General features: G+C 40.1%; 1 protein-coding gene across 1 annotated transcript in view; it reads right to left on the bottom strand.

Moving 5' to 3' along the window:
- Positions 1–13,999, bottom strand: part of LOC133010375 (inactive N-acetylated-alpha-linked acidic dipeptidase-like protein 2) — a 310,384-nt gene that overhangs the window by 147,680 nt on the left and 148,705 nt on the right. Inside the window, exon 8 of the mRNA XM_061077932.1 lies at positions 2,210–2,302. Coding sequence (XP_060933915.1) covers positions 2,210–2,302 — 93 coding nt within the window. The remainder of the gene's footprint in view (positions 1–2,209; positions 2,303–13,999) is intronic.

Genomic DNA, 13,999 nt, shown 5'->3' on the forward strand with positions numbered 1-13,999 from the left:
ATTAACAAATAATGGCTTTATCATAATGATAAAGGGACCAAACCTAAATAAGAACTATCTTTGAAATGTTAATCTATTTATTTAAAGAGTCAAACTTCTTTTTTCCAGTATTAATGACCTTTACAGAGTGACATTCATATTTTCACATAACAATAATAGATGTGCATGTGTTCAAGCTGCAGAACAGTCGCAGCTTGATTTGGTTGGGTTTAGGGGTGGTTGTAATAATAAACACGTTGTTTAACTGTGGACCTGTTAAGGCCCAGAACAAATATAATTTGCAATTTGTTTGTAAGAACAACTGTGGTCACCTGTGTCAAAGCAACACAGGGTTCCCCACACATTTAGGAGGCGATATTCTCGGAGGGAAATGTTACGGGGTCTTACACAAACATGATGTATAGAGTAAGTAGCAGTGACATTAGCTATGGAAATTGACATACTAAAAACAATGACAGAGGAATTATAGTGTTGTTGTTGTTCAGCAGGAGCACTTCTAACTTTTTCAGCTTGTACACTGTTTGTTTGCTAAACCTTTGAATGAGCAATATGTATGTAGTGTAAGATTGTTAGTTTAATGCTATATGTGCATATTGTACTTAACATGCATTGTATGGTGCAATGAGAATTGCAAGATTTCAGACTCCCAGGGCTTTTAGCATCCCTAACAAAACACAAATATCTGTTAAGGGGCGGCTGTGGCCCAGGGGTTAGAGCGGTCGTCCTCTTAGCAGAAGATCAAAGGGCAAGATACGGAACTCGAATTGCCCCTTCTCATAGAGATAAGTGCTGCACATACTGTAGATGCACTGTATGAATGACTGTGTGTGAATGGGTGAATGTAAAACTGTACTGTAAAGTGCTTTGAGTGGTCATAAGGACTAGAAAAGCTCAATATAAATACAGAACATTTAACATAAAATCCCTGCCTACATTTGATTTCTCGTACATAATATGGTTTCTGTTATTAAGATCAACAAAGCTAATGTCAGGACAGTGCACCCGCTTTTTTTCAAACATAAAATATAATAATTCACAGTGGTTTGGGTTTGTCCATGCTGAGAATATTGAGCTAACTTTTACTCACAACTCTATAACTCCACCTCTAGTTATTGCAGTGTGATGTATGCCATGAAGCATGTCAAGAGCATTCGCTGACTGTTGCAATAGCAGGCAGTCTTGAAGCACTGTGGCATAACAGAGATGCCATTCTATCTATTATAAATGTGTGTATCGTCCAAATGGTTCTGGAGTTGTTATTTCAGGTCAAAAAGACATCCACCTTAGCCTAACCGCTGTGCAGCATCACCTGACTTCCCCCTTGGCCCCTGTCACTATTGCCACAGTCACTAGGTCACCTGACATAGTCATAATTTGTTAACCCATCATAATAATAATTTGCTTAAACAGACAATCTTTGGGCTGGTTTGTCAATGAAAGAAAGTTTTGAAGTTCTAGTTCACTTCTTCACAAATTATTGGGTAAATAATGTAAGCTCATATCACACTTAATATACAAAATACATTCACAAGGAAAGGATGCACTACAGCATCTGATAACTTAACTAATATTGGCACGCAGATGATGTTGTATTTATCTACTAAGTGGACTTTTTAAATAGTTTGTTATCTTGGGAATATGTTCTGATTGAAAGAAACTGGAAAAAGGACAAAATGGTAATCCAGACTCTGTCTGAAGATAAACCTATCTGGCCACCAGCACATCTGTACACAGTAATTCACAATTTGTATCAGATATGTTTGATTTGCCCAAAAATCGTAATAACAACAATGTGCTGGCCTATTTCTTGGCTGGGAGATGCACAATTCTTGATTCTCTGCTAGTTCCTGCTGTTTCTAGTCCTTCTGTCTGTTGTTGCCTCATTTGAGGCCGACGGATATGAGAGTGGTATTGATCTTTTCATCTGCCTCTCTGTCAATGAGTGGGCAGGTGTGTTTCCCAACACGTCAAACTATCCCTTTCATCTTATCCATCATTTCTGCTGCTTGTCTTGAGCTAAAGCAAAATGGTAAGAGTACTCTAATGAACAGGTTTATTAAAATATTCAAAACAGACAGAGTTTGGTAATAAATTGGGTACGTGTATGTGTGTGTGTGTGTGTGTGTGTGTAGAGAGAGAGAGAGAGAGAGAGAGAGATATACCGTATTTGCCTTTCTTGAAGTAAAAACTTCAAAGTATTTGTACGAACCTGGGTTCCTCCTTCCTTTCAGGTATCCCACGACATTGTAGATCTTCTTGTAGGACAGCTGGCTGCCAACCGTCAGCGTGATCTTCTTTCGCTCTAGGAAAAAGAACAATACAAAATCTAAGATAAAGAAAAATAAAAAATCCCCCGTTTCCTTCAATGGATGTCAAAAACTAAATCATATAAATTCTTTATTATGGTGACTCCCTTTAATTCTGCATTTATATATAGCAATATTCTAGTCTTGTTGAGCACTCACTTTCAGTTCGATTTTAAGAAGCATGTTCGACAAGTGACATTCATACAAGACGAGATGGACAGCCCAGTCAGACTCTACTCCGGTGATAATGTTGGTGTGTGTGTGTGTGTGTGCGCGCATGTGTGTGTGTCTTTGTGAGAGACCTTCGCATATAAAACATTGTATTCTTCAACTATTTGAGGTCAATTTGGTTCTCATGCATTTCTTGAGATTGTCAATGAAGAGAGTAGGATGAGAACAGTAGTATTTATCACCAAAACACATTATGTGCATGTGTGCATGTGTGATTTTGATGCATAACTCTTGGCCAATGAGAGAACGACGGCTGTGATAAGTGGCTTTCATAATCAGTGGCTTTTCAGCTGCTGAGGTTTCACCCACTCCACTTCGACACATACCCTCAGCGTTCATGTTTCATTGTAAACACTATTAATGTTTGTAAGGGTTTTGTCTTTTCCTAATTCTTATGATGGGATTTGTCCTTGTCCAAAAATACTAAGTATTAGCATATTCACAAGAGTGTACAGGCAGAGGAGAGCAGTGTATAGTAAACCCTGGCCACCTGTTCACTTGGTTAACACACCCTGACCTGTATACAAGTGTTAACATCCATAGTAAAAAATGAGTTTACTGATTTTTTTTAAATTTTTTACCACCGATGGTCTGTAATGAAATGCACTGAACTCTGTTTTCCACTTCTTTCTGGACACACATTAGAATAAGTGCACTGTGGAAGATTTTTCAACTCTTTACAGATTTTTAAAACATGGGTGACCACAGACACAATGACAAACTCAACCAATTCTAGTGTTGGAGTCATCATAGTGCCCAAACTAGATGATTTGGCCAGAATATAAGACCACACACTTGCCCTTTGTAGGAAACAATTTCACAGTGGCGATTCCAGAGATTTGGGATGTCACCGAAACTCGTATAATCAACCGGGATGTAAGAAGAAACACAAAAGTGGAGGAATTTCAGTCAGCTTGCTACACTTGCACCGTGTTCTGTTTTGCAGCGAAAAACAAAAAGGGAGGGGAAAAAATATAGATGAGCAGAAGCTTTTTCAACACAAGCTGGAGAATACTTGGAAATGTAATGTTGTTTTTAGTTTCAGCTATACAGGTACACAACATCTGCTTGGTGATGCTTACTGGTCAGCTCGCTCACATTGACAATGACCAAAATTGCGTTTGAGCCAATTTTCCCAAATGTGAGACATGTTTGATTTTCATGATTTGAGATGGATGAATGTTTCCAAAAAAAATTCTGAATATTGTTTGATGAGGAATAAAAAGGAATTCAACATAAATTATTTTTTTGTAGCCTCCAGAATGTATTTCATTGATATAAACTCAAAGTGACTCTACTGGTCACATTCTATTCGTAATTTTACCATGTAAAGCAATTAATAAGAATCAACATGAGCCAAAATACAAGATAAATGTATTGTTCAAAAGTGAAGGTCTGATATTTGAAATGTCTCTCACTACCACAGAAGAGGAAGACAACACACACACACACAAACACACACAGACACAAACACACTAACACTGCCACACAATGCAATTGGCAGAGCAGTCACTGGATACTGTGTCTGCCAGCTCTGCTTCCTTGCTGGACAACTGTGAGCGCCAGGGGCGGTTGGTGGCTGGATATCTGAGGGAAATAAAGAGGAGGTGCCAGTAAAGATGTGAAGCAGGGGCTCAAACTGTGTGTGACAGAGGTCCCCTGCCTCCAGCGCCGCACCACAGCACGACAGCCCACTTTCCCGGCCCCATGCTTTCCTCCTGTTTAATACATTATAAAAATTCACTGCCTTTTTTCTCATAGGTGCCATTTATCACTTTTGACACTGGCACAAATGACTTTGGCTAAAGAGCCGGGATGGAACATGTGGCCCCGTTTGTGTATTCAATCTGCAGACGCACACAGCCACAGAGATTTGTCATAGAGTAATTCCACCTCATGATGAATGGGTTTACAGATAGGGCTGTTTTTACAGGTAAGAGGTGACTCTGAGTTAAGTTTTGAGAGATGATGAAAATATTTAAAGGGACTGCAGTATATGTCTGATGTCTTTTACGAGGTAAATGAAATGTGAAAAGTGAGAGCATATATTCCCACAGCTCCCCTCCGTATGTTTCTATCAACAGAATGCATAATTTTCTAGCTGCTTGCCTCCAAACAGGGACCGAAACAGTGAATATCAATGGTAGGATTCATGCTGATTTCACCATTGTGTATCAGAGGTGTTAGACCGGCTGCGGTTTGGTCCACGCCAGAATATTTGAACGGCTATTAGAGAGATTGTCATGAAATTTGATAAACAAAATCATGCCACACTTGACCAGGACTGAGCAATGGAGTGGGCGTGTTTACTTTTGTTTTAGAATGTAACCACCGTGCAAAAAAAAAAGAAGCATTAATCTGATTCACTGCTTGCTCCCAGTTTACTCAGCCACCTCCACAATCTATGTCTCCCTCTCCGCTTAGGTTACAAGTTTCTTCAAACAAGCTGTTGTTTTTTTGTGAGAAAACGTCTCATTCTTGTAGGAAAGAGAATGCTACTGATTGCTACAACATCTGACATATTTAAATTACTTATACAGTGCAATAAGTTATAAGATGCCAAGGCTGTAAAAGAGAAGCTCAATCACTCTGAATAATGTGATTTTGATCTTAATAAAACTGTATTCATTTACCATTAAAACTGTCTTGGAGCACCATACACTGCATTGCTCACATTTTGGTGGTGATTAAAAACTTGGAAACCCCACCTGTTGCTACAAGACAGTAATCACAGCTTGCAATAAAGTGAGTTGATTTTATCATCCGCAGACCCATACATTTAAACAGTAAGAGCCACCTAATGAAAAGAGCTGATATAGAGTCTAAGTTCAGAAGCATCTCACTGCCATTCTCTGCAGCGCATTAAATGCAGAGTAGAGATGAAAAATCTGTTAGTGAATGTGGGAAACCTGCACACAGCAATCAATAGTGGTGTAATTAAAGGGCCTGGGAGTCCTTTCTATAAAGCCATTTCAAGTTGTTCTGCTTCGCTCGCCTCTCCCTCCGCAGCCTTGCTTTGTAATTGCCACGGAAATCTGTTACACTTTTGGCATTTGTTCTGAGTGGGAGAGGTGGAAAGGGGGGCAGGGGGGAGAGAGAGAGAGAGAGAGAGAGAGAGAGAGAGAGAGAGAGAGAGAGAGAGAGAGAGAGAGAGAGAGAGAGAGAGCGAGAGAGAGAGAGAGAGAGAGAGAGAGAGAGAGAGAGAGTTTTAGGCATGAATATAGGTTCAAAAGTTAAGAGAAATCAAAGCTTACATTCTTCTGACTCTAATTGGTATAAGGTGATTATGTTGGAATACATGTAAATGTGCGATGTACAGACACACACACACACACACACACACACATACATTGGGGTGGGGAATTTACTTTCTCACATGCAGCCCCTCCAGGATTTGTGACGAGACAGTGTCTGAAAGCAACGAGTGAGCGAGCAAGCAATAGATAGATAGATAGATAGATAGATAGATAGATAGATAGATAGATAGATAGATAGATAGATAGATAGATAGATAGATAGATAGATAGATAGATAGATAGATAGATAGATAGATAGATAGATAGATAGATAGATAGATAGATAGATAGATAGATAGATAGATAGATAGATAGATAGATAGATAGATAGATAGATAGATAGATAGATAGATAGATAGATAGATAGATAGATAGATAGATAGATAGATAGATAGATAGAGGGGGGCTGAAAGACATTATTATGATTTAGATTGATATTTAGATTGATTAACAATTAAGCATCTACATCTAAAATGTGTCAAAGTACACATGTTAATGATGTAATTACTATTGTTGTAAATTTACTGGACATGTATGGCTGTGCTTGGTAACATTTAGTTCCGATTAAGTTAAGCTCCATCAAACAGAGACAGTGAGCACGACAGTGTACCCCAAATCTTGATGCTTTGACCTCAACCCTGTCCCGATCCTCCAGGATGAACTGGAAGTGACTCATGCGTGTGTCTGAATTGAATCAGGACTTCACACACACACACACACATTGGTCATTAAGTCTTGCAGCCCGGTTCATCCCAGATTAAAAGAAAATTATTCAACTTGTTATATTGTCAATAAGCTCTAAGAGAACATTATGACTAACCGCAAATAAAGATTTGATCGTTCTAAATGAGGCAACCTCCTCAATCAAACGTTTAAGTGGTGTTTTATGATGTGCAGGCAGGATAATGTGATCCTATTTCTACAAGCCCCTGCAGTCTTGTCATCAACTTACCCTCGCCCCAGTGATGCTTCTGAACTCAAGTACGACGAGATGCGTGTGCGTGCTTCTCAACAGCAGCAGCATGTGTGTGGTGTCATGTCCGTGCACGTGTAAATGTGTGAGTGCAATCAGTCCATCATGCCAGGGTAAACAGGAGCTTGCGGCACACCTTAGAGGTAGTGATGGACTAGCTTTGTAATTGTCTGGTCAACAGACAGACCTCTCAGATAGAGTCAGAGCCAAAGTCACAAGGCCTGATGGGGGCAGAGTGTGTTCAGTGAATTAATCAATCTAAAAGGGCTGAAGATGAGAGAGGTGGACGTGCACTATCTCACACACACACACACACACACACACACACACACACACACACACACACACACACACACACACACACACACACACACACACACACACACACACACACACACACAGATCTCCATGACATCAGAGGACATTATATTGACTTACATTGATTTCCTGGAGACTTACTTCAACCTTAACTGTAGTAACTACCTGCCTAAACCTGACCTAACCTTGTCTTCTACCATGTCTTCCACTGAAGAAAAATCCCTAGCGATTGTGTATATTTAGGTTCCCACAACATAAGAAGCACACGCGCACACACACACACACACACACACACACACACACACACACACACACAGACACACACAGGACTCTTAAATGTATCACTGCTTAACTTAAGTTGTCACTTTTTTTAGGACGGTATACAATAATGTGAAATGGGAGGACATTTGGATGTGCTGGCCTTGTGTGTACCCCAGAAATCATATATTAACTGCTTGGATACTAAAGAGTTGGTAAGGAGCCCAAAGAGCCAGATGTATTCAGGAATCTTTGGACAGGATTTGTCAAAGCTATTCAAGATGAGCTTTTTAGGAAACATATATTTGTAATCATAAAAAAGAAAGTACTGATAGAACCTACAATGAGCAAGAATCTTTTAAGAGATCCATTTATCACAACTGGACAAAAGTGTGGCAAATAAACACTAGAACCAACAGATTTGTACACACACAGTACTGAGAGTAGTACTGAGAGTACTGTTATGGCAACTGCACGATCTCTTTAAGGTCTGGCGATCTCCATGGAGGCCCCCTGAGCAATTAACCAATGACCAGCCAATACAGCCAGCCTTAATTGAATGGGAATTAAAAGAGAAAAAATAAGAAGAAAGGGAATTAAAAGGAGTGGAGAAAAAAATGAAAGGAGGCAGACAGATGGAAACAAATGAGACTGGGATCCCAAGAGTGGTCAGAGGTGCAGCCAATCGATTGGAGACAGATTACATCTCTCTCGTGCTCTCTCTCCCTTTTCACTCTCACTCTCTAATGCCCATTCTTTCCCTCTTTCCAACTCATTGGATGTAATGGGAACACTTTGAAAAGACACCTACATTGCAGGAGCATTGGATGTACACCAAGCTTGGGCTGCACCAAGAGCGGGGACAATGTGACACACACACACACACACACACACAAACACACACACACTCTCTCTCTCTCTCTCTCTCTCTCTCTCTCTCTCTCTCTCTCTCTCTCTCAGATTGAGGACAAACCAGTTGGATGATAAATGACCCACAATAAATATGCACTGATAAAAGAAAATCATAATCTACAGCATATAATTGAGTGACCCCTCGAACCCCTGAAAAGACAGTAAACCAAAATAACCCACAAGTGTATAAAATATCATATCAAACAATAAGTACTGATGGATCAACTGTACTCATATCCGTCCACTGGTTTTTGGGGCTACAGCATTGATTGTCTGTGTGAGTCACTCGGGCAGCATGGGTGCATGACAGTTACAAACTCAGTGAGTGTGCGTGTGCATGTGCGTGTGCATGAGTGACTGTTATCTGTGCAGCATGGGAAACAGCAGAAAGCAGCGTTCCAGTCAGTGACCAGCAGCTTGGATTTATTGGGGAATAAATGGAAATGGACAGACCATACATGCGTACAATGGGAAAACATGCTGGCAACAGGAGATGACGACTCCCTCGCATCAAACCCCGGAAAACTGCTGTGGTAGGATGTAGGGAAGGGGGGCAGGATGAGTGGGTGGAGGCTTGAGAGAAAGATGAAGGATTGAGAACTAGGGAGAGCAGGAGCAGGAGGTGGCAGTGTGGTAGAGGCAGAGGGTAAGGATGCTGGGATACAAAGGGATTTACACTTTTAAATGTAAGTATTAACCCGTAATACTGTATCGTCTCATCTCTCCTTTGCTTCCACACATATACACACTCTGCCAAAATACATACAAAAGCCAGTGCAGCCATACACCTCAATATGCTTGATCCCCCAGTTATCAATCAATCAATCAATCAAGTTTTATTTGTATAGCCCACATTCACAAATAACAATTCGTCTCATGGGGCTTTAACATTGTGTGACATCCTCTGTCCTTAACCCTCAACAAGAGTAAGGAAAAACTACTAAAAACCCTTTTCACAGGTAAAAATATGTAGAAACCTCAGAGAGAGCCACATGTGAGGGATCCCTCTCTCAGGACGGACAGAAGTGCAATAGATGTCAGGTGTAAGAAAACATCATCAGGATTTTTAGCAGCATCCATTAGGCTAAACATTTTTCAATACTATGTGTCAGGCAGTCCCGCTGCAATCACAGTCTCTGGCCAGCAGCAAGACCACGATCCAGCATCAGGATGGGATCCACTATAATCCACAGTCATTGTCCACCGCCGCCAGTTAGAATCCATTATCAGCTGCCGCCTCGGTCGTGGTCCCTCATCATCCGATGCCAACGCGACAAAGGATCCTCCATTACAACGACGATCAGCTGGCACGATACAGAATCCACCGAACTGGATCCACCATTGCGACCTCCGACACGCGATCCACAATCATAATCCATGGTGCGGCCACAGCTGTGGCCCTGCATCCGCGGGCGCTAAGGCACAGAAACTCCGGGAAAAGGGGTCAAGTTAGTAACATGTACTGATCAGATAAGAATTATCTTGATGTGATAAATATGGAGAAAAGGAAGGAGAAGCAGGAAAGAGAAGCTCCGTGTGTCTTGTGTCATAAATTCCCTGTGCGTCTTAGCATCATCAGGGGTTTTTGCCATTTAATCAAATTTGGAACATCGCACAAATTAGCTCTAACTATAAGCTTTATAAAAAAGGAAGGTTTTGAGTCTACTTTTAAACGAACAGAGCGTGTCTGCCTCCCTAACTGAAAGTGAGAGATTATTCCACAGCAGTGGGGCTTGATGGCTAAAAGCTCTGGCTCCTACTCTACTTTTAGAGACTTTAGGGACAACAAGTAAACCTGAGTTCTGGGATCGGAGTGCTCTAGTAGGTTGATATGGAACTAACATCTCTTTAAGGTAAAGAGGTGCCATATCATTAAGGGCCTTGAAGGTGAGGAGGAGAATTTTAAATTCTATTCTAGATTTAACAGGAAGCCAGTGTAGCGATGCTAATACTGGAGAAATGTGCTCTCTTTTCTTAGTTCTCGTCAGGACACGTGCTGCGGCATTTTGGACCAGCTGCAGAGTCTTTAACGACTTGCTGCTGGAGCCTGATAATAATGAATTACAATAGTCCAGTCTCGATGTAACAAAGGCGTGGACTAGTTTTTCTGCATCTTTTTGCGAAAGGACATGTCTGATTTTTGAGATATTACGCAAGTGGAAAAACGCGGTCCTAGAAATTACTTTTAAGTGACTATTAAAGGACAAATCAGGATCGAAGATCACTCCCAAGTTCCTGACTGTGTCATTGGAAGCAAGGGCAATGTCATCTAGCGCAGCTATATCATTAGATAATGTATCTCTAAGGTGTTTAGGGCCGAGTATTATAACCTCTGTTTTATCTGAGTTTAATAAGAGAAAATTGCGGGTCATCCAGGTTTTTATGTCCTTGAGACATGCTCGAAGTTTAGTTAATTGATTACTTTGATCAGGTTTTATTGACAAATATAACTGGGTGTCATCCGCATAACAGTGAAAATTTACCGAGTGTGTCCTGATAATGTTTCCTAGTGGAAGCATATATAATGAGAATAAAATTGGGCCGAGCACAGACCCCTGTGGGACACCATGGTTAACTTTGGTGCGCACCGATGACTCATCATTGATTTGAACGAATTGGGAGCGATCAGCAAAATAAGATTTAAACCAGTTTAAGGCCGTTCCTTTAATGTTAATTAACTGTTTTAGTCTCTCTAATAAAATTTGATGGTCAATTGTGTCGAATGCTGCACTGAGATCTAACAGAACGAGGACAGACACAAGTCCCTGATCTGAAGCTATTAGAAGGTCATTAGTGACTTTTGCCAGGGCTGTCTCTGTGCTATGATTGGTTCTAAACCCAGACTGAAAGTCTTCATATATATTATTTTCCTGGAGAAACTCACACAGCTGATTGGCTACAACTTTTTCTAAGATTTTAGATAGGAAGGGGAGATTAGATATTGGCCTGTAATTTGCTAAAACCTCTGGGTCTAGGGTGGGTTTTTTGAGTAGGGGTTTGATTACAGCTATTTTAAAAGACTGTGGTACATAACCTGATGATAATGACAGATTGATTGTGTTAAGTAACGAATTATCTATTAGGGGCAGAATTTCTTTAAGTAATTTAGTTGGAATCGGATCTAAAATACAGGTTGTTGGTTTAGAACCTGAGACTATTTTGGTAAACTGATCACGGGTGATCAGAGAGAAGCTGTCTAAATAATGGGAAGGATTCTCAGCCGTTTCTGAGATCTCTATTGTTGGGAGGGTATTAGTGCCAATTGAGGGCAGGAGATGATTGATTTTATTTCTAATAGTTAGAATTTTATCATTAAAAAAGGTCATAAAGATATTGCTATTTAGGGATCGAGGAATACTGGGTTCGGTGGAGGTGTGACTCTCTGTCAGCCTGGCTACAGTGCTGAAGAGAAACCTGGGGTTGTTTTTATTCTCTTCTATTAGTTTTGAGTAATAGGCAGCTCTTGCTTTGTGGAGAGCCTTTTTATATTCTGTAACACTACTCTTCCAGTCTAGGAGATTTTCAACACTGTTGCTGGAGCGCCACTTCCTTTCTAGTTATGAGCCTGTTTATGGTAAAAACACAAAGTGGCTTAGACCGAGCCACACAACACTATTCTAGCCAATCACCAACAAGGAGGCATTTGAGCTTCTCATATAGTTCCAACAGCATAATTGAATTGTTAAGCAGGAGAGGAGAGGAGAGGAGAGGAGAGGAGAGGAGAGGAGAGGAGAGGAGAGGAGAGGAGAGGAGAGGAGAGGAGAGGAGAGGAGAGGAGAGGAGAGGAGAGGAGAGGAGAGGAGAGGAGAGGAGAGGAGAGGAGAGGAGAGGAGAGGAGAGGAGAGGAGAGGAGAGGAGCAGCCAAGGAGGAGAAAATCTGAGCAAAAACTTATGAAAAGAAATTCTATGATCCAAGGCCATATAGTCATGAAGTGAACAGCAGGGGGGACCAAAATCTCACAAGACATTATTCCCACCCAATATTAATTTGTATGTATTGTGGTATTAAAAACAATGTTTAATACTCTATTTAAGTCCGTTGTGTGCTTGGTAATTTAAACATGTGTAATGTATTTGTATTTTGTATAACATACAATAACAAATAACGGAAATGACTGCCAACATTTCTGAGGGTTGATTGCTGATTAGTTCTGGCGGCAAGGCTGTGGTGGAGACCCCAGAGAGTTGAAAGACATGAACATGGAATATTAAAAAGAAACTTGAGCACATTTTTTTGGGGACATACATGGTTCCAAGATAATGATCCCGATGACTTTGATATTCCTGAGTTTTTCTCCACCATTGTATTGATATTGTTTGGCTTTAATTTAAATACCCCCACAATTATTGGATGGATTGTTTGGAAATTTGGTACAAATACAATATGTCCAAACTTTAGTCTATGACCAAATACCTGCAAAAGTAACCTCACCTACCTGATCTTCACTTTGACTTAGGTGCATATCATTAAATATTAGCACAATGAAACTGTAACTAAGTTGGTGAACAATGACATAAAAAACAATTGGAACCATAGATTTTTAGTAAACTCTATACATCTTAATTTGCCTCAAATGTCATTTTCATTGTTGAGAGACAGAAATGAAACATAAATTCACCCACTGTACTGAATTGGTAGCAGAAATATCACAGCCACATACCTCAGAATGTAAATATGGTTAAATATCACAGGAGGTAGTAAAGAAATAGACCGTTTTGCAATTTTGTTGAAAGTCATTCCTTCATTGCTCATTTCACCTTGTTCACTACAGTATTCTGTTCTCTTGCTTGGCTTCTTTTTTGCTCCTGCCTCTCTATATTTCTACCCACCACTCTCCCGGTTGAATGACAGGAAAATATCCTCACTGCCCTCTTATCATCTATTCGTCTCTCTCAGGGAAACTTAAGTCTCACTTTATATTTATTTTCTTTCCATGTCTTTTTTGAGTACTATATTCTGCTTGAATTTATTTGTGGCTATCTTAAAAACAGACTAAGACACTGTGCCACTTGCTGATTTCTGTCCTTCAAAAGAGTACCTCCATGTTGAGTGTCATTTTTTCCCCCACAAGAAATGTATTGCCATTTTTTAGGGCCTGTAAAGTATTAAACCAATTCCTTCATATTTCAGTGGCTTACTTTTCCATCAAGGAGGAATGTGGAAACAATCATCAAGTACATTCATAAGAAAGTATCTCTTTTATGTAATCTAGCTATTTCCTTTTGTGTGAAGGACAGTCTCGAGGGCTGCTACAGTAAGATCTTGTCACTGCATCTCTTCTCTCACCTCATTCGCAATAGGTTAATAACCAACTGCATCTCGTTTATGAAGATCTGACCATGAGGCTCACCCAAGAGCCAAGTCACATTTCAAGGCAATCAAAATTGTACTGCAATAAATAGTTCAAGTAATTAAGCAGCAAAAAATAACAAGTGCAAGGATGGCATACAACTACAATAAAACTGGAATGTAATAAAAAAGTGTTAGGGATCGGGTCTATATATAAAGTTCCTTTGACTGCTAATGTTTTTAGAGCCTTTTTTCTTAGATTGCACATAGTTAAGATAGATATGAAATAATGAAATAAGAGAAATCTACATGAGTCACTGGCCAGCCTGCTGGGCGACAGCTACAACAGCCTATAGCATATAGATTAAATGTTATCTCTGCATGCCTCCTTACCTTTGTTCCTATTGCTTTTTCA

This window comes from Limanda limanda, chromosome 9 (genome assembly GCF_963576545.1).
Source record: "Limanda limanda chromosome 9, fLimLim1.1, whole genome shotgun sequence".
Taxonomy (NCBI): Eukaryota; Metazoa; Chordata; class Actinopteri; order Pleuronectiformes; family Pleuronectidae; genus Limanda; species Limanda limanda.